Source organism: Myotis lucifugus, unplaced genomic scaffold (assembly GCF_000147115.1).
Source record: "Myotis lucifugus unplaced genomic scaffold, Myoluc2.0 scaffold_742, whole genome shotgun sequence".
NCBI classification, from domain to species: Eukaryota; Metazoa; Chordata; class Mammalia; order Chiroptera; family Vespertilionidae; genus Myotis; species Myotis lucifugus.
Genome location: NW_005871790.1, coordinates 215,488 through 237,119, shown reverse-complemented (window position 1 = coordinate 237,119; position 21,632 = coordinate 215,488). Strand labels below are relative to the sequence as shown.

At 39.0% G+C, this 21,632-nt stretch overlaps 1 protein-coding gene across 3 annotated transcripts in view; it reads left to right on the top strand.

The window, feature by feature from the left end:
* PPP4R4 (protein phosphatase 4 regulatory subunit 4) overlaps positions 1-21,632 on the top strand; it is an 89,429-nt gene that overhangs the window by 12,757 nt on the left and 55,040 nt on the right. For 2 of the 3 annotated variants that reach the window (XM_023746854.1, XM_023746855.1), the window contains exon 3: positions 15,008-15,110. Coding sequence is in view for 2 of the 3 variants with exons in the window: in XM_023746855.1 (XP_023602623.1) it covers positions 15,008-15,110 (103 nt within the window). In the remaining variant the exon portion in view is untranslated. Of the gene's footprint in view, positions 1-15,007; positions 15,111-21,632 lie in introns of those variants that run through there. The other variant, XM_023746853.1, reaches the window with a different exon arrangement.

Sequence of the window (21,632 nt, the reverse complement as noted above, 5' to 3'; positions counted from 1 at the left end):
ACATATTTTATTTTTTCAGCTCTAGTCTATTATTAAGGAAAATATATTATAATCAGTCTGTAGACTAATTTCATATTCTTATTAGTCAGTGAGAGCTATATAACATGTTTCTTAAAAAAAATTTGTTGCTAAGAAACATGGAGCACAGCCACTAAAAGCTGTGTGACCTTGGTAACATCATTCAGCTTCTCTGTATTGTCCGTGAAGTGAGGGAGATGTTCTAGTCATGCTGTTAGGATTCTTCCTTGCACCCGTGACTCTAAACTTAACTCCCTTCTCACCCCAGTTATCAACTTGACTCAGGTGGTTAGTGCATTCATTTCTTGATGCCTTCAAAAAGATTTACTTATCTCTAGTTAAAACCCCCCACAAAAACACTCAGGGTATACTAGTCAGCTGTGGTTCTTTTGACTAGTATTTTCTAAAAATATATTAATGTTCAATATTTTGCATGATAAACATGTCCTTTTTGGCTTGTGCAGATAATTAGTATATAAATAAGAATAGAATGGTTTGTTATTCTTCATGATTCCCACATAAATAAATAGCACATGGACCTAGTCTTGTGGACAACATGTTAAAATATTTGTATAAGCCCTAGCTGGTTTGGCTCAGTCGATAGAGCATCGGCCTGCAGACAGAAGGGTCCCAGGTTCGATTCTGGTCAAGGGCACATGCCTGGGTTGCGGGCTCAATCCCTAGTAGGGGGCGTGCAGGAGACAGCCAATCAATGGTTCTCTCTCATCATTGATGTTTCTATCTTTCTCTCCTCTCCCTTCCTCTCTGAAATCAATAAAATAAAAAAAGAGTAACTTAAAAAAATACATATATATCTTACCTAAATTTTCATATAATATATATAATTATATGCTCATATGAGTTAATTTACACTAGTTACTTATGTATCAATATTTACTCATTGAATTATATACGGTATAATTAAGCATTATTTTTCCTCAGACTATTTTGTTTTTCAAGACAACTAGAAGATTGATATATTACAAAAGGAAATGATATAGATGTCTAAAATAGTTCTTGTATTATAAGGAACATCATGGAGAAACTTGACTTCATTTCTTTCTCTTAATGAAGAAAATATATGTTTGAACTTATTTTAAATTAATTGTAATTAATTTAGGAACCAATGAGCCATTTTATAGGATCAATGGGTTCTTTTTTATTGTTTTGTGTTTTTTTTTTTAAATTAGATTTTTGCTTTGTGAAGATAGTGTCCTAACTCTGACAAGAACTAGCTGGTTGACCTTGAGCAACTTCCATAATCTCTAGATGTTGGTTTCTTCATTGCCACAATGTGAGGAGGTGAATTATATTTCTAAGGCCCTCTTTAACTCCAACATTCTATTATATCCTATCCTTAGCATTAGAGAAAAGGAATCAACATTTCACACAGCTTTTACAAGATTGATTTTTGCTTGACTGATGAACATTTAGATTTTATAATTGATTTGTTTGTATTATATTTCTTCTGATTCGGTGACTCAGTTACAACATCAGTCATGAACAGTGAGGAGCCACTGTACATTGTTAGGGACGCTGCTTCTGAGTCAGATTTTCCACTCCTAGATGTCAGTGTTGTCTCCGTGGCTTAATTTCCATGTCTGCAGCCGGAGCTGTGGGCTTTTCTCCCCACCTCTGGCCAGGACTGCCTCTGGGTGGTGCCAGCATGATGCCTCTCTCAGCTTGTCTCACTGGCTCTTCAAACTTAGTGTGCCTGAAATGGAATTCATAATTTTAAATCTAAGTATGTCTTCACTTGTTATTGAAGCCTGAATATCCTTTAATTAAATTAATTAATTTTTTAATCCTCACTTGAGGACATTCTGAGAGAAAGAGAGAGAGAGAGAGAGAGAGAGAGAGAGAGAGAGAGAGAGAAACATTGAAGTGAGAGAGAAACATAGGTGGGTTGCCTTCTGTACCTTCCCCAAACGGGGATGGAACCTGAAACCCAGGCATGTGCCCTGACTGGGAATGTGACCAGCACCCGTCAGTGCACAGGGCGACTCTCCCACCAAGGGAGCCACTGTGGCTGGGCCTGACCACCCTTTTAAACGACACTGGAGGGAAGGCTGGGAACACTTTTATACTGCTTTTTCTTCTTTCAGAACTTATTTTTGTATCAAGTCCTATTGATTTATTTCTGCAAAGAGCCATTTCTTCCTTTCTGTTCTAATTCAGATACACAGAAACAGAGCACTTTCTCTCTATTATTTTCTTCCTACTTTCAGAGCACAGTGACTGGCAATGCATAAGAGTTCAGAAATCCTTTGTGAAATGATTGAATAAATCCCATCTAGCATGGGATGCTTGAACACACTGTTCCTTCTACACTTTGTTCTCACTGATCCTACTGATTTTTCAGATCTCAACTCTTCAGAGAAGCCCTCCCTTCACCTCCAAAGTAGGTGATGTTCTTGATAGTGCTGTGTACTGTTCCTTTATAGGTATTTGCACACTTAGGATGATGTAATAAACCTTAATTTGTTTTTTAATTTTAGAGAGATAGGAAGGCGGAGAGAGAGAGAGAGAGAGAGAGAGAAAGAGAGAGAGAGAGAGAGAGAAACATTGATTTGGTGTTCCACTTATTTATGCATTCATTGGTTGATTCTTGTATGTGCCGTGACCAGAGATCAAACCAACAACCTTGGCTCATTGGGAAGATACTCTAAGTTAGCTGGCCAGGGCCTTAGTTGATTTTTGTTGTTCAATATGTGTCTCTTCTGACGTGAAACCCTCCTAGGGTAAGGTCATGTCTATATGTACCACCATATCCCTGCTCAGGGCTTAGTTCAGTGCCTAATATGTAATTTGTTGTCTGACAAATTCTATGGCGAGGCATAAAACATTATTAGATTGTATTGGAGAGTCCAGAACCAGTGCCTAACAAACAGCAGGTCCTGAATATATACTCCCTGGATTATTGAACATCTCAGTCCACCTGTCCTCTATAGCTTAAGTACTTGGGTCTCATCCACTTCCTATCGTAGCTATTTATCATCCTTTCTTCCTGCGGGTTCCAGGGACTTGGCCTCATTTTATCTCTTTTATGCAGCTGCCAGTTACTTATTCTCTTCCCTCTCCTGGCTCCTCGCTTGCTGGGTTAGCTGCTATGCAACCCAGTCTTCTTAGCTAACCCTTTCCCTTGCTATGTTCTATATTTATATATTTTTAAAAAGTATTTTTAAAATGATGTTTTCTGCCACTTGTTAATGGGGAAATAGAAAGGCCAATTTAAAAAAATAATGGGAGAGGTAACAATGTTTCCAGAAACCTTTTAAATTTGTATAGTTATTCCTGAACTCGTAATTTACATGCCTTTCAATATTCCTACTATAGGTCATATATTTAGGGCAGGCCTTAGTAATATTTCCTTTTACTCTGCAAAATACTGTAGGACAATGATTTTCAAAAAATTTTTTCCCCATGACTCACAGTAAGGAATACATTTTAAATTGTGACCTAAATATAAACACACGTGGTTGTGTATATACGCTAATAATGTATAATTGATACTAAGTGTTAAGAATGATCCTCCTAAGTATAATAAATTAAAAACATGGAAGTTAACAAATGTAATCTTAATATTGAAATAGAATAAGGAAAAATTCCAAATTAAAAAAAAAAATCAGGGAAGATTTACTAATTCAACAGGTGTATCTGCCCCTTAACAAGTTCATTCCACTCCAGAAGAAGCAAGGATAATGTTCACCATGTACACTGTTGTGAGATTGGCTGTGGAGTGTGAGGGAGGAAGGAAAGGGTAATGTAATTCTAAGTTGTGTACCTGGAGAATCAGAGGGCTGTTTCTATCTCTGTTGGTAAAAAGAGGGGGCGGGGAATGAGCTCAGTTCTTGATATAGGAAATTGAAGAGCCATTCAAAGGGAAACGCCCTCTGTATAGCTGGTGACACTGCTTTAGTGAAGAGAGGTGTTTGCCTCTTCTTCTCAATGAACATGACATTGGGAGAGTAAAAGATATGTAGTGGAAGTGATTCGTAAAGGAATTTATTTTAACGTGAATATTACTAAGTAATTTATGTGCAAATTTTTCTCTTAGAAAAATTATCAACGTAGGGACATTTTTAGGCTGACAGCTCAGCCACTTCTTATGATAGGACTACGATCCTAGGTGGTGCGGTGGTGCTCGGTCGTGAATTTAGAAATCACAGGCTGGAATCCTGTCTCTCATCGGTAGTAGTTGAATGACTTCGGGTAAATCACTTTTTCTGGGATTGTTTCTTCAACTGTCAAGTAAGGATAGAAATATATTGTGTGTGTATATATATATATATATATAATCAAGATGAATTTGAAAATGTGTATGAAGTGCCTTGCTTGGCACAGAATGACACTTAAATCTTAATTTTTCTTTTATTCTTTCTTTGGTGCTATGAAACAATATATTTTGTTACTCTCCAATTCTAAGTATGATGACTACAAGCAGAGTTGAATGGTTCTCTAACTATGTAAACATTTGAGGTGATATTTTGAAGATTTAACATTATTAAGAATTTAATTTTGTAGTAATGAAAATGTGCCACATTTGAAAAATTACGTTATTGATTGATATCAGTATCCTCTGCTTTATATTCTTGAGTCATCTTTGTCTTAAAAGAAAGTTTTGTCTTTCTTGGAAGTTTAATTCTCTAAGCTAATCACTTAATTTTGTTCTATCATGAAAACAAACTATTTAATAATTTACTTTGAGTACAGAAATAATTAAATATCAACTATTTAAAGTTTAGTTTTCATTGCAAACTCAAAGCAAGGCCTCTGTGGCATCTGCTTCATCGTTTAAATTCAAGCAGTGTCAGCTACTTATGTGCTATATTTTGGATTTTGAAATGAGAGCTGCTAGGATTGGGATCGCAGGCTCTGCATATATAATCATTTCAGATCCTGCACAGAGTCGAACAGTAGCAGAGCTAGAATTCTCACGTTAATTTCTCTAATAGTGACGATGCTATGGTGTCATTTCTGGGTAGCATATGCTCCTCCCCCTCTTCTTTTTCTTACTGGTTTAGGATTAAATAAAGCATGAAGGTTGTCTGGCTAGGAAAAGAGAAGGACTTTTTGCTCGATAGTCAGGATTCTTATGTGCAAATCTGTTTTTCTCCTTAGATTTTGAGCTCCTAGAACAGCGGTTCTCAACCTGTGGGTTGTGACCCCTTTGGGGGTCGAATGATTACATATATAATTACATATTGTTTTTGTGATTAATCACTATGCTTTAATTATGTTCAATTTGTAACAATGAAATTGGGGGTCACCACAACATGAGGAACTGTATTAAAGGGGCGCAGCATTAGGAAGGTTGAGAACCACTGTCCTAGAAAGTTGAAGCAAGGTACATACAAGAATAGAAAAAGACAATATTGTCAGTATCTAGATCTGTTCTAACATACAGCTTATTCTTTTTTGTGGGGAAGGACATGGGTTTCATAGACTAGTACAGATAGCCGCATTTTTAGAGACCCAAAATAATATTTCTGTAAGTTCTTTAGGCAATATGATATACCAAGAATTTCTGGTCCTTTTCTTGATTTCTCACAAATTCGTTATTATTTTGTTTACTTCCAGCATCATTGAGAACCAGCTTTCTTAAAAAAATTATGTTTTTAAAAGCATTAAGCAACGTAGTTATACATTTTCCTCTAGTAGTGCTACATAGCTTAGGATCAGGAGTGGGATGGAAAAGATGGAAAAAGCAGATGGATGGATTTGGTATTGGCTGGGTGCATAGGTTGGAAGAGAGGCAGTGTTGTGTAATGGTTTGTGCATGGGTTTTGGAGTTGTACAGGCTGCGTGCGTAACTTTGGGCAAGTACCTTCATCTCTTCAAGCCCTAATTTGCTCATCTATAAGATGGAGCTAATAATAATATTTAATCTATCTCATAAAATTATTGTGAGAATTTAAAAAGATGACTGCAAGTAAGGTGCTTATTAGCATTATGCCTAGTAATAGTATATTTGATACTATTTTTATTTTTAGGAGAATTGAAGAAACAAGGTCATTAGTAGGGACTGTAATTGAAGTAATAGTCAGGGAGGTTCAGGCTGGCAAGTAAGAAAGTAAAAACTAGGAGGAGTATTAGAAACTAGAGAATCAGAAGAAATTGAAGGATTAGGAGTGTGATAAGAATAACAAATGCATTTAGGAATGGAAAAATAGATAAGAGTTTATGGGCAGCAAATAAGATCAGAGTTTAAGATTCTAGAAATGGAACATTTCCAGGTAATGATTGATCCAACTTTTGAAAATGGTTGTTGATGTGGAGACAAATTGAATTTAAATAAAATATTTATGGAACATTTTCTGTGCTAGATCCTGTGCTAAGTATTGGAGAATATAAAATTTGGATGAAACATTGTTGGATTAGAGGGGGTCAAAAAGTAGCTGTTAGTCGTTCCCGTCACTGATGAAGTTACCATGACAGTGGCAGGAGCTGGGATGACAAGGAAGACTACAAAATTTTTTATTATCATAAAAAATGCTTGAGTGAGTTGACTTTTTTTTTTTTTGGTTTAAGATATTACTATAAATGGCTCTTTAAAATAGGCGCCTCTTCCAATGGGAATAAAATAATTAGTGACATTAATTTAGAATTTAAAAGATTGCTGTCCTAAATTCGTTTATCTAACTAGTCTTTTTTCCCCCTTCCTCTTGCCTTTTTGGACACTAGTGCACAGATTAGATGCTTACCCCAGTTATTTTTAGTTTTAGAGGAATGGTTTGCTGAGTGGGCTTGTGTCTTTTTGTTTCTGAGTATATATCTTAGAAAAGGAACATGTCCCAAAGAAAGCAGAATCAGGGCAAAAAGGAGCAGCTCAGGGTGTAGCCAGGATGCTTATTCCTAGTGCCTTTCAGTTGAAAGTTGTAGGTTTTGAAGTCTAAGAAGCTTATTTTATAAAAGTCTATAATAATAAAAGCATAATATGCTAATTAGACTGGATAGCCGAACAACCTTCTGGATGTCCTTACAGATGAAGCCATGGTGGTGGGGGCTGAGGCAAAGGCTGTTAGGGGTGATCAGGCAGGTAGATGAGCAGTTAGGGGCGATCGGCCAGGCAGGCAGAGTGGTTAGGGGCAATGAGGCAGGCAGGCAGAGGTTGTTAGGGGTGATCAGGCAGTCAGGCAAGTGGTTAGGGGCAATCAGGCAAGCAGGCAGAAGGGTTAGGGGTGATCAGGCAGGCAGGCAGGCAGACAGAGGGGTTAGGGGCAATCAGGCAGGCAGTGAGAGGGGTTAGGGGTGATTAGGCAGGCAGGCGAGTGGTTAGGGGCAATGAGGCAGGCAGGCAAGTGGTTAGGAGCCAGCGGTCCCAGATTGCGAGAGGGTGCAGACTGAGCTGAGGACCCCCCCCCCCCAGCATGAATTTCGTGCACCGGGCCTCTAGTCTACACTAATAAAAGAGAAACATGGTAATTAGCGTACGACTGCTACCCTTTTCATTGGCTAATCAGTGAGTATATGCAAATTAACTGTCAGCCAAGATGGCGGCCGGCAGCCAGGCACTGAAGCGAGCATGAGGTTTGCTTGCTGCGGACTCCAACGTTCCCCGCCTCACTTGCCGGCCTCTCAGCTGCAACTCTAAGCAACTATGTACTATGTTGCAAATAAGAAGCTAAACAAAACACCAGAAACCAGCCGGAATGAAAGCCAGCGGACCGAAACTTTGTATTGATGTTTTCAGCAGCGAGGCCTCAGAGCTAAAGCTGGCCCAGCATAAAAAAAAAATAAAAATAAAACAAGGAGCGGTTGGAAGCTTCAGTCACTCGCTTCCGGAAAACAACCCTCAGCCCCTCACCCAGACTGGCCAGGCACCCCAGTGGGGACCCCCACCCTGATCCAGGACACCCTTTAGGGCAAACCAGCCAGCCCCGACCCATGCACCAGGCCTCTATCCTATATAGTAAAAGGGTAATATGCCTCCCAGCACCGGGATCAGTTGAGCAGCGAGGCTCCCGGCACCGGGATCAGCGTGACAGGGGGCAGCGCCCAAACCCCCTGATCACCCTATGGCTCTGTGTGTGACAGGGTGCAGCGCACCAACCCCCTGATCCGCCCTGCTCTGTGTGTGACAGGGGGCGGTGCCCCAACTCCCCTATCGGCCCTACTCTGTGAGTGACAGGGGGGAGCTCCTCAACCCCCTGATCGGCCCTGCTCTGTGAGTGACAGGGTACGGACCCCCAACCCCCTGATGGGCCCTGCTCTGTGAGTGACAGGGGACAGCGCCCCAACCCCCTGATCGGCCCTGCTCTGTGCGTGACGGGGTGGCACCGCAACCTCTCCATTGACCCTGCCTTGAGTGTGACAGGGGGCAGTGCCCCAACCCCCCAATCGGCCCTACCCTGAGCGTGACTGAGGGTGGCATCGCAACCTCCTGATCCGCCCTGCTCTGTGCATGACAGGGCGGTGCCCCGACTCCCCATTCGGCCCTGCTCTGAGCCTGACCAGGGGCTGCACTTAGGGATTGGGCGTGCCCTCTGCCACCCGGGAGCAGGCCTAAGCCAGCAGGTCGTTATCTCCCGAGGGGTCCCAGACTGTGAGAGGGCACAGGCCGGGCTGGGGGACCCTCCTCCCCCCGCCCCCCGAGTGCACAAATTTTTGTGCACTGGGCCTCTAGTCTATAATAACAAAAGCATAATATGCTAATTAGACTGGACATCCTTCCAGATGACCTTCCGGACAAAGCCAGGGCTGCAGCCACGGGATCAAGGAAGCTGCTGCAGCTGCGAGGGAGGGATCCAGGCAGCCGTGTTGGCTGTGAAGGCCTACTCTTGCCCGAATTTCGTGCATCGGGCCTCTAGTAAAAAATAAAATAACATACTATATAAATAAAATATTGATTAAACATTTACTTTAAAATTACATGTACCATATCAAATAGCAATAACATGAATTTTATACTGTTGACTTAAACCAATACTGATTGTTTTGAGGTTTCTTCCATTCAATGGTTGGTGGCATAGATTCACACATACTTGGTTTATTTATACTGATTGGGACCAAAGTCAGCAGGAGATAACAGCAGGTACACAGCACCCAAGAAATGACCAGGTGCATACCAGGGATATCTTGCACGCTTGGTGCCCTACTTTCATGTACAGCCAAGTCTACTCTTTTTTCTGATAAACAACCCTGTCCCCAGCTCCTCCTCACGCTTTCCTCTAGTGTACATTTACTAATATGTCGACTGTGCTGTTCCACCTCTGATAGCTAGATTTTGCCATATCACTTTTAACATCATCATTATGAAGAGGAGCCCTGTTGCCAGAACAAAGTGAAGTAGTGAATGCATGTAGTTGACGCCAGATGGGTCTTCTGCAATTTTAAAGAAAAGCTTTTTATATCTCTGCCTTTGCTACCAGTCTTGATGTGCCTTCTGTAAATCCTTGGTTATAAGACTTCTGTTCAACTAGTCTTCAGTTGGTTATTCAGGTTGAATGTTCTATAATTTAATTCCAGTGTTGTTCTGGAAGGCAGTGAGTATAATTTCCACCTACTCTGCTGCCATCTTGGATCTTCCTAGATTGTATTTGTTTTTTTTTGTTTGTTTTTTTTAAATATATTTTTTATTGATTTTTTACAGAGAGGAAGGGAGAGAGAAATAGAGAATTAGAAACATTGACGAGAGAGAAACATCGATCAGCTGCCTCCTGCACACCTCCTACTGGGGATGTGCCCGCAACCCAGGCACATGCCCTTGACCAGAATCAAACCCGGGACCCTTCAGTCCGCAGGCCGACGCTCTATCCACTGAGCCAAACCAGTTTCGGCCTAGATTGTATTTGTTGATAGAGATTATAGTGATTGCAATTTAGACTCATTTCTTTTATTTTTTCAAGTTCTGTTTATGGTAAGCATTGTCACTTATCAGTTGTTAGTTGCTTTTCTAATATCTTATTATTGTTAGTAAAGTTTAATGACAATCTGATTTTGTTTCTATTACAAATAACTTGCTCACTTTGCTTGGATACCCAAAGGATTTTTCTTTTCCTTTAAAGTCCAATAATATATCTCAGTTCTGTTGGATTGATTTTCTAAGGTATATGGTGTGCTCTTTTGAATCTTTTTTTTTTATTTCAAGAAAGGGTTTTTAATAACATTTTTTAAAAGCTTCCTTTGCGTCAATGAAGGAAAAATACCACATGATCTCACTCATTTATGGATAATAAAGACCATTATAAACTTATGAACAAAAATAGATACAGAGGCAGAGCAGCCTCGAACAGACTGTCAAACTACAGTGGGAAGGTTGGGGGGCAGGAGGGAAGGGTAAGAGATCAACTGATGGACTTGTATGCATGCATATAAGCATAACCAATGGACATAAGACACTGGGGGGTAGAGGAGGCCAGGGGATTGTCAAGGGCGGGAAAAAAGGAGACATATGTAATACTCTTTGTAATACTTTAAGCAATAAAACAATTAAAAAAAAAAGCTTCCTTTGCTTAGGTTTTCTTTTTTTAGGGACTTATATTAAAAATATATTGGACCTTTTTTACCTGTCTTATATATCACTTTCTCAAATCCTATTTGATCTTGTATCCTGCCACACTGTTAGACTCACTTATTAGTTGTACTGGCTATCTTGTACTTTACAGCTTACTTTCTTCCTTTTCAATCCATAAGCTTCTTATTTCTTTTTATTACCTATTGCACTTTCTCAAACCTCCAACACAGTGTTGAATATGAGCAGAAATGTGAACATCCTTGTCCTGTTCATGATTAGGGAGGAAGCATTAATTCTTTCACTGTTAAGTATGATGTTAGCTCTAAGTTTTTCATAGATGCCCTTTATCTGGTTGAAGAAGTTTCTTTCTACTTCTAGTTTGCTGATAGTTTTAAATTATAAGTGAATGTTGGATTTGTCAGATTTCTGTGTTTGTTGAGATGTTCATATGTATTTTTTTTTAAATATATTTTATTGATTTTTTACAGAGAGGAAGGGAGAGAGATAGAGAGTTAGAAACATCGATGAGAGAGAAACATCGATCAGCTGCCTCCTGCACATCTCCTATTGGGGATGTGCCCGCAACCCAGGTACATGCCCTTGACCAGAATCGAACCTGGGACCTTTCAGTCTGCAGGCTGATGTTCTATCCATTGAGCCAAACCGGTTTCGGCCATATGTATTTTTTTAAAAGTCTGTCACATTGACTGATTTTTTTAAAAATTAAACTCTATTTTGAGATAATTGTAGATTCATATACACTTATAAAAAATAATACAGATGCCAATGTTCTCTTTAACCGGTTTCCCCTTACAGTAAAATTTTGAAAAACTAAAGTACAATATTACAGCCCGTATATTGACATTGATACAATCAAACAGTTAAGATTTTCATTATGCAGGTTACACTATTATAGTCACACTAGAGGTCTGGTGGCAGAAAATTCATGCACTGGAGGGGGTCCCTCAGCCCGGCCTGCCCCCTCTCACAGTCCAGGAGCTCTCAGGGGCGGGAGGCAACACCCCATCACACCTCTGCTGCTGCCACTGCCGGCAGCAAAAGCCTCGGCCGGCCCTGGATCGCTACGGGGCTGAGGGGACGAGGGGACTCTGGAGGCAGGCGTGCGGAGCGAGCGGGCCTGGCCTTGTCACGCATCTGCTGCCCTGGTGGGGCTGAGGGGACTGAGTGCCGCCATCTTGTGGCTGTGGGCGCCGCCATCTTTGAGGGTGGGGCAGTCAATTAGCATATTCCCTTTTTATTGGCTGTGGGCGCCACCATCTTTGAGGGCTGGGCAGTCAATTAGCATATTCCCTCATTGGCTGTGGGCGCCGCCATCTTTGAGGGCTGGGCAGTCAATTAGCATATTCCCTCCTTATTGGCTGTGGGTGCCTCCATCTTTGAGTGTGGGGCAGTCAACTAGCATATTCCCTCCTTATTGGCTGTGTGCGCCGCCATCTTTGAGTGTGGGGCAGTCAATTAGCATATTCCCTCCTTATTGGCTGTGGGCGCCTCCATCTTTGAGGGCTGGGCAGTCAATTAGCATATTCCCTCCTTATTGGCTGTGGGCGCCGCCATCTTTGAGTGTGGGGCAGTCAATTAGCATATTCCTCCTTATTGGCTGTGGGTGCCGCCATCTTTGAGGGCTGGGCAGTCAATTAGCATATTCCCCCCTTATTGGCTGTGGGTGCCGCCAACTTTGAGGGCTGGGCAGTCAATTAGCATATTCCCCCCTTATTGGCTGTGGGTGCCGCCATCTTTGAGGGCTGGGCAGTCAACTAGCATATTCCCTCCTTATTGGCTGTGGGTGCTGCCATCTTTGAGGGCAGGGCAGTCAATTAGCATATTCCCTCCTTATTGGCTGTGGGTACCGCCATCTTTGAGTGTGGGGCAGTCAATTAGCATATCCCCTCCTTATTGGCTGTGGGTGCCGCCATCTTTGAGGGCTGGGCAGTCAATTAGCATATTCCCTCCTTATTAGATAGGATCTTTTTCCACATCCATCTCTAACCCCTGGAAACCACTGTCTTCTCCATTTGTATAATTTTGTCATTTCAAGAATGTTATGCAGAGGTGGGAACTTCACCCGGTGAGTCATCCATTTATTCATCCTTTAAAAAATAATGAGTTGATTTTTAGAGAGGAAGAGAGAGAGAGAGAGAGAGAGAGAGAGAGAGAGAGATTGGCTGCCTCATGCACGCAGCCTGACTGAGGATCAAACCCACAACCTGGTATGTGGCCTGACCGGGAACTGCCACCTTTTGGTGTACAGGAAACGCTCCAACTAACTGAGCCACCTGGGCCAGAGCTTATTCATCTTTTTAAGAGACATTTACTGATCCTCTACTCTAGGCCAGAAATTGTCATATGAAACATTACCCATCTCTCTCTCTCTCTCTCTCTCTCTCTCTCTCTCTCTCTCTCAGTTCTTTAGTAGTGGATTTGTTTTCTGAGGCTGCTATAATACATTACCATAAACTAGATGGCTTAAAACAAAGACATTTATTCTCTCACATTCTGGAGGCCAGGGTTCTGAAATTAGTGTCACTGAGTCAAAACCAAGTTGTCAGCAAGGCTCTAGGGAGAGGCTGTCCTTTGCCTCTGCCAGCTTCTGTGGGTTGTCAGCATCCCTGACTTGTGGCTGCATCATTGCAGTCTCTGCTCTGTGGTCACACTGCCTTCTTTTCTGTGTCTTCTCCTCTGAGTGTCTCTTTTTATGCCTGTTACTGGGTTTATAGTCTACCTGGGTAAACCAGAATGGTCTCTTCATCTCAAGGACCTTTTTCTTTTTTCTTAAAAAAAATATTTTATTGATTTTTTGCAGAGAGGAAGGGAGAGGGATAAGAGTTAGAAACATCGATGAGTGAGAGAAACATCTATCAGCTGCTTCCTGCACACCTCCTACTGGGGATGTGCCCGCAACCAAGGCACATGCCCTTGACCGGAATGGAACCTGGGACCCTTCAGTCCGCAGGCCGACGCTCTATCCACTGAGCCAAACCGGTTAGGGCTCAAGGTCCTTTTTCAAGTGAAGATGACATCATGGAATCTAGGCTTAGGGCAGAGACATATTTTATGGGGTGGGAAGGGCACCATTCAACCCACTACAACTAGTAATTTTATATGCAACTTTAATTTCCTTTTTTTGACCATCTTTCCATCTTGGCATGCGTCCCTTACTTCAGTCCCATTCCTTCTTGACTTTTGTCTTTTAAAGTATTCACTTAGGCCAGTGATGGCGAACCTTTTGAGCTCGGCGTGTCAGCATTTTGAAAAACCCTAACTTAACTCTGGTGCCGTGCCACATATAGAAATTTTTTGATATTTGCAACCAGAGTAAAACAAAGATTTATATTTTTGATATTTTTAAAATATATTTAAATGCCATTTAACAAAGAAAAATCAACCAAAATAATGAGTTCGCGTGTCACCTCTGACACAGGTGTCACAGGTTCGCCATCACTGACTTAGGGAGTGGTGACAGCAGTGGAATATTGTGCTGACTGGTGGTTCATAGCCTACCTTACTACAACAGGGCAAATGCCTTTCTTCATAGCTCTGCAGCTCTGCAGAATCTGCTTCTTATTAACAGAACTTATAAAACTGAAGCAAACAAATATAATACTTTAAAAACCATATTAAGATCTTAACATACATATAATAACAAATAGTTCCATTTGAAGAGCTAAGTTAAAATAATTTTAATTAAGATAATTAAATATGGCATCAGCAATTAGCATGTAAATTGGTATCAGAATAGCAGTGCCACATTTCCTAGCATCTTTTATATGTATATATACTAGTATGTCAGGTACTTGGAAATCTTATGTCACTGAGTTTATGTTTTAAAATCAAAGAATTTTTTGTATGGAACTAGTTTTTCAGATGAATCTGAACACCTTTTCTAAAGTATTTAGACCACTAGAGCATCACTGAGATTATTTTGATAAAACTTTTGTGATCTAATGAATAATATGTCAAAAAGATAACTGTATAAATATACCCCACTGACCTTTAAGAATGCTGAGTATTTCTTTAAGAAGTTCTCGCAACTCACAGAGTTAGTCTAGGCCGGCCACAGGTAACTTCATTATAACAGAAGGAAGTTGTATGATTCTGTGTAGTTGGTTTTGTTGCTATTCCTGTTGTAGTGATTATTAATATTTTACCATGATGAAAACTTTCCATTTATAATTTTTAGACAGTACAGCAAATTGGTAGGTCATACGAGAAAAAATGAGGTAGAATTTTAAAGTATTTAATAATAGTCTTAAAAACTTTTAAACTTAAAAGTTAATCTTGTTTTTAGCATGAGCTTAATATTTTCATGCACATGTTATAAGATTTACTTAATGAAATTTCTGTCCTGGTTTTATTTTTGTATTTAAGTAATGGTGTTTGAAAATTAAAACTTTGTCTAAGTCTTAGTGTTTGTCATTAAAAGCAGCCATTTTTCAAATTAATCTGCTTTTTATAGTCATAAACTAGGTGTTCAGCTTACAATTACAAATTGTAAATTTGTCTTTTCTCTGTAAGTGCTGGTCAAGATATCCAGGGAACAAGTGTGATTGCAAATCTCCCGTTTTTGATGCGACAGAATCCTGCTGAGACACTTCGGAGAGTCTTGCCAAAAGTTAGAGTAAGTTGGTGCGAAATGAGTTTTGAATTTGCCATTTTTTTTTCATTGTCAGGAGAAAACTTCAGAGCTTCTGATGGCTGATCTTTTGTACCTTAATCATTGAATGGAGGAAGTATTATGATACACATTTTTGTATTGTGATGAAAATATTTAGGGAAATTAGTTGATGGAAATGGAGAAATCCAGATCTTAGTTGAAATAAAGATTTCTTTAGTCATTTTCTGAGTAGAGACATTTTAATAAAGTTAGCTTTTTAGTATCTCATAAAAATTTTAGTTTTACAAAATCATAGCTATCTTTTAAATTTTATTTATTTATTATTGATAGTATTACAGATGTCCTCCATTTTTCTTCCCTTTGCCCCCCTCCACCCACTTCCTTTGCCCCCTTCTTCCCACATTATTATTTGTGTCTGTGGGCTATTCGTATATGCATATATGTTACTTGGTTAATCTATATTATTTGGTATTCTGTTAAGTTAAATTTATATTAATAGTATTCAACAACATTGATAATATATAATTTCACTGAATTCTTAATAATGACCCTGTGGTGTGACTTCTAAAGAATCATCAAATAAAGATTGAATTGGGCCATCACAATTTTAGTTTTATATTCATTTTATTGCTTCCTAAATTCTTCAGAATTAGTTTTCCTGCTATAAACAAAAAATATTTGATCTATTAGAATATTCTTTCCTCTATTTAGTTATTTATGGATTATCCTATATAATAAAAGCCTAATATGCTAAGTGTTTGGTCAACGGGTCGGCCATTCAACCAATCAAAGTGTAATATGTTAATGATATGCTAAGGCCACTCAACTGCTTGCTATGATGTGTACTGACCACCAGGGGGCAGACGCTCCAATCAGTAGGTTAGCATGCTGCTGGGGTCCGGCTGATCAGGACTGAGTGAGATGGGCCGGACATGTGCTGGAGCCCTCCCATGGTCCCTTCCCACTGGCCAACCTCCCTCATCTCTCCCCAGCCCTGATCGTGCACCGGTGGGGCCCCTCAGCTGGCCTGTGCCCTCTTGCAATCCAGGACCCCTCGGGAATGTCAGAGAGCTGGTTTCGGCCTGATCCCGCAGGCCAGGCCAAGGGACCCCATGGTGCATGAATTCGTGCACCAGGCCTCTAGTTAATATATACTGTTAAATATGTAAGATTTATTATTCATTTGTACCTATGTGCAAAGTGCTGGTCTTAAGAACTTGAATGAACAAAACAGACAACAATCTATGTGTCCTTAGGGAGCTTACCTATAATGGGGTCAGGGAGGTTACATACTAATGGGGATTATGTTTGCTAATAGTTTTGTATACTTTTATTTGGCTTTCTGTTTGGTTGTAACTTTTCCCTAACTTTTAAATTAATTTATATGTGTTTAAAATACTGTAATTATTAGTGTGCCCTTGTGTTTTATTTTTAGGCATATATAGACATATATAGCATGGTTCCAATTACTATGATTTAAATTAGATGTAGGGATATACCATGTTATTTTTATAAGATACCTACCTTTCTATCCTGGCAGAATGAGGTTGTTGTTTTTATTACTTGTTACAATGATGAATTGAGGTGTTTATTATATTTATTTTAGCATTGCATGTGATTCAAAAGTGAATCAAGCCTTTTCATATCTATTTTCCCAGAATCATGCTATAATTTAAATGGAATTAAGTCTACACAGTTTAAGTTTAATTTTACACTCAACTTCAATGATATTAACTGACCTATGCTTGTTAGCTTAACACCTGGAAGTGCCAATTAAACAACATTAGAAGGAACAGGTAGTTAGGTCCTCTTGATTAAGAGTTATTCTAGCCCCGGCTGGGTGGCTTGGTAGGTTGGAGTGTTGTCCCATACACCAAAAGGTTTAGGGTTTGATTCCTGGTCAGGGCACATACCTAGGTTGCAGGTTTAATGCGCGTATGGGAGGAAACTGATTGATATTTCTCACACTAATGTTTCTCTCTCTCTCTTAAGAATAAAGTTATTCTATATTACATGAATTAGATTTAAAGCTAAATATATTGAGTATGCTATACACATACTGTGTTGAGCAGGCTAAATCTGGTCCACAGAGGGTATTGAATGTCCAAAGTTTCATGAAGTAAAAATAAAAAATGAAGGATAGAGGGTAGTGACCTTGAGGGTTCTAAATTATTTTGAAAAAATCATTTTGCTAATGAGGTTACAATAAAGTTAATTAAATAACTCCCCCAATATTAATTTTATGGGAATATGTAAAGAATATTATATACTCATCTATAGAGTATATTTATACAAAGAATCAAATGTGTCTGCTGAAACTATATAACTGAGCTATAAAGATGACTTTAATAACCTTTTAAAGTAATAAAAATTAATCCATATTATAGAAAACTGAATAAATGGATACTATAAAGAAAATGTATACTAATGAATATATACTAAGAAAATATTTGATGAAATAATTTCATTCATTTCTTGAGTTAATCAACATGCAGTCCTTTATTTAGGATTCTCATTTATCTTGCTCTGTACTAAAAAATACAAAACGATGGAATTCAGTCCCAGATTAGATTCTATATCAAGTAGGCCTAAAAACTATATGGAAAACAATTGAAGAATAGGCATAGGAGAGTATTTAATTGTGTGATTCTGACTATATCTAAAAATGCTGAAGAATTAAGCAACTGGATAAGACTTTATGGGGCAATAATAATGACTGTTAAAGAGGGTTTGCTATTTAATGTAGGCAGCTAAACTTTTAAACAACCTCATGTCAAATTATAAAACCTATGTTATGTGCAACTCATTTTTAAATCATTGTATTAAGATATTGTTAAGAAGTATTTGTACTTATAGTAAGCACCGTCTTCAATTCTGCCTTACTTCTGGGAGTCGTTACTTTCAAGTGGTAAAATGACAAAAAAAAATTACGCAGTGCCACTTTTTTCACTTTTGCCATGGGCATAATTTCTTTTTTTAAAAAAATATATTTTTATTGATTTTAGAGAGGAAGGGAGAAGGAGAGAGAGAGAGAAACATCAATGATGAGAGAAGATCATTGATTGGCTGCTTCCTGCACACCCCACACTGGGGATTGAGCCCGCAACCTGGGCATGTGCCCTTGACCAGAATCAAACCTGGGACCCTTCAGTCCAGAGGCTGATGCCCTATCCACAGAGCAAAACCAGCCAGGGCTAATTTCTTAGTTAATCTTATAAAAAAGCAATCTTGTAATAGAAGTGAGTGTTTAATGATACTGGCATTTTGATTCATACGTAAATATTTACTGAGTGCCTTCCATGTGCTGGCACTTGTTCTGAGCACCGAGAAAATAGAGGTGAATAAAATAGAGAACTGGCTGTCAAGGAGGTTACAGTTCAGAATGGGAAACACACATAAAATAAGTAGGTGAGTGTAAATATCAGGAGGGAGTGACAGGGGGGAACTTATTGTGCATTGGGAGGTCAAAGAAAGCCCTGTTGAGGAGCCCTTAAAACTGAAGAGCTAGGAGGAAGCAGACATTTGAAGAGTCAGGAATGAGTGATCCCGGCTGAGAGAGCGGATGAAAGAGCTTGGGGGAATTGAAAGAGGCGTGTGTGGTTGGAACCCAGTGCTCTGGGTCGGGTGTGACTTAAAGGACGTCGGAGTGATGGTCAGTGACAGAGCATGCACCAGTTGTTCTTTCTCAGGACAGTGGGAAATCAGGAAGGCTTTAAGCAGAGCAGTGACTTGCCCATTCACATTTTACAGTGATCATTTTAATTGTGTGTAATGTAGATTGGAATGGGAGCATTAGGAAACTATAGAACTGGCCTCATATTTGATGGTGGCTTGGATCAGGAACAAGTCAAGCGTATGGGCTCTTACCATGTTTGTTCAACACTACTAGACATTCTAAACAGTGCGATAAATCAACAAAAAGAAATGAAAGGGATCCACATTGCAGAGAAAGAAGAAAAACGGTCGTGTTTGTTTTTTTTTTGGTCACATAACATTATCATTTATGATGGAATCTACAAAAGAAAAATACTAGCACTTGCTGAATATAGAAATGTTTCAGGATACAAGATCAATATACAAATCACGAAAACAAGCAATTGGAAATTGAACTTTCTCTTAACCTATCCCAATAGTGCTAAAGTATGTGATACTTAGAGATTAATCTGAAAAATGACGTGCGAGATCTGTATACTGAAAACTATAGAACATTGCTGAGAGAAATAACATGAGACTAAGTAAATGGAAAGAGACACCATGTTCGTGGATCAGAGAACTCAATATTGTTAAGATACCAGTTCTTCCCATATCAATCTATATATTTAATGCAAAATAATAAAAATTCCAGTAGGTTAGTTTTTTTTTTTTTGGTAGGAAATTACAAGCTAATTCTAAAATTCATATGAAAATACAAAGGACCAAGAATAGCCAAAATAATTCTGGAAAAGAGAAACAAAGTTGGAGGACTTTTATTACCCGATTTTGAGACATTGTATACAGCTACAGCAATGAAGACCATGTGATATTGGTATAGAGACAAATCAATGGGACATATATAGAGAAAAAAAGCCCTCTACATGTGCATTGCCAGTTGATTTTAACACAGGCGCAAAGGCCTGTCCATGTACCGAGGACAGTTTTTTCAACAAATGGTGCTGGGTCAATTGGGAAAAAGTCTATACCTTGTACCACATACAAAAATGAACTCAAAATAGATTATAAACCTAAGAATTGAAAACCAAAATGATAAAAACTTGTAGAGAAAAATCTTTGCGACCTTGGATTAGGCAAAGTTTTTTTTACATTTGACATGAAAAGCATCATCCATAGAAGAAAATTTTGATAAATTTGGGCTCATGAAACTTAAAGCTTCTACTCTTCAGAAGACACTGTTAAGAGAATGAAAAGACAAGTGACAGAATGGGAGGAAATATTTATAAATCATATATCTGATAAGAACATGTGTTCAAAATACATAAAGAACTCTCAAACTCAATAATAAGAAACAACTCAATTTTTAAAAACAAGCAAAAATTTGAACAGATACTTCACCAAAGACGATTTTTGGATGGCCAATAAGCATAAGAAAAGATGTTCAGCATGCTTAGTCATTAGATAAATGCAAATAAATCTCTACGCAATCTAGAATATCTGTGCTAAAAAAAAGTCTTTGCAGATGTTTTTTTAATTTTGCTTCTGCCTAATCACCTCTCTGCTGTCTCTCTAGGTCTCAAATTTCTTACATATTAGACCTTTCCATAGTATCTCTATGTCTTTTACCTTCTTTTTTTGTCATTTTCTCTTTGTGATTCATTCTGATGATTGATTTTGATTATTAGTTTTCTGGTCTAGAATTTTTGTTTAGCTCTTTAAAAAATCTGCCACATCCTTTCTTTTATGTCTTAGAATTTTCTGTTGAATTTTTCAATTGTATCTTTGAACCAGGTGTGCATCAGATACACCAATACCTGGAGCTCCTGTGGGTGCACTTCTATTTTCTGTTGTTTCTGCTGGTTCTGATTCATATTATCTCTTCATGTGTTCGGAGGGTATTGATTGTGTGCTTGATCTTGAATTCAGTACATTATTTGTGGAAATAGTTTGAGGCCCAGGGTGATATTTTTCTGTAGAAAGGAATATTTTATCTTCTGGCAGCTGCTTAACTGCACTAGCAATAAAGTCTCACTTAACCCATTTTAGGTGTCGGATGATTAGAAGCTGGGCTGTTCTCCCCGCAAAGGTCAGTTTGCTGATGGATTGCCCTTATCCTATCCCAGGGTCTTACCAGTGCTTCTTAGAGGCTGTTAAAAAAGTCAGTTAAGCTTTTGGCCACTAAGGAGCCTTTTCTAGAATCAGCAGATGGTCCCAGAGGAAAAAAACAGGCCCCAAATTACATGCTAACCTTTCTGGAATTCTATTATTTGTTAGACGGGCAATCTTGCTAGCAATGGGCCATCTTGCTAGTAATGGGCGATCTTTCTAGTAATGGATGATCTTTCTAGTAATGGGCGATTTTGCTAGTAATGGACGATCTTTCTAGTAATGGGTCATCTTGCTAGTAATGGGCACCTTTCTAGTAATGGACGATCTTTCTAATAATGGTCTATCTTGCTTGTAATGGGCCATCTTTCTGGTAATGGATGATCTTTCTAGTAATGGTCCATCTTGTTAGTAATGGGTAATCTAAGTTGGGTAATTTTTAAATTTTGGACGAGTAACCTTATTCATTTCCAGATGCCTTTATGCAGCTGATTTGTATATTTTTTCAAGTTTTTTATATTATCCTCATCAGGAGAACTGATCAGAATTACCTGCTCTGCCATTACTGAAAGAAGTTCCTTTTCCTTTTTATTTTTTCTTCTTGATTTAATATCAAAACAATATTAACCCAAAATGTTTCTGTACATACACCTGCACCCCTTCCCCATATCCTGTCATTATCCTTAACCTGCAGATTTTCTTTTTTTTTTAAATTAAATCTTTATTTTTCAGATTATTACAGTTGTTCCTCTTCCCGCCGCCCCCCCC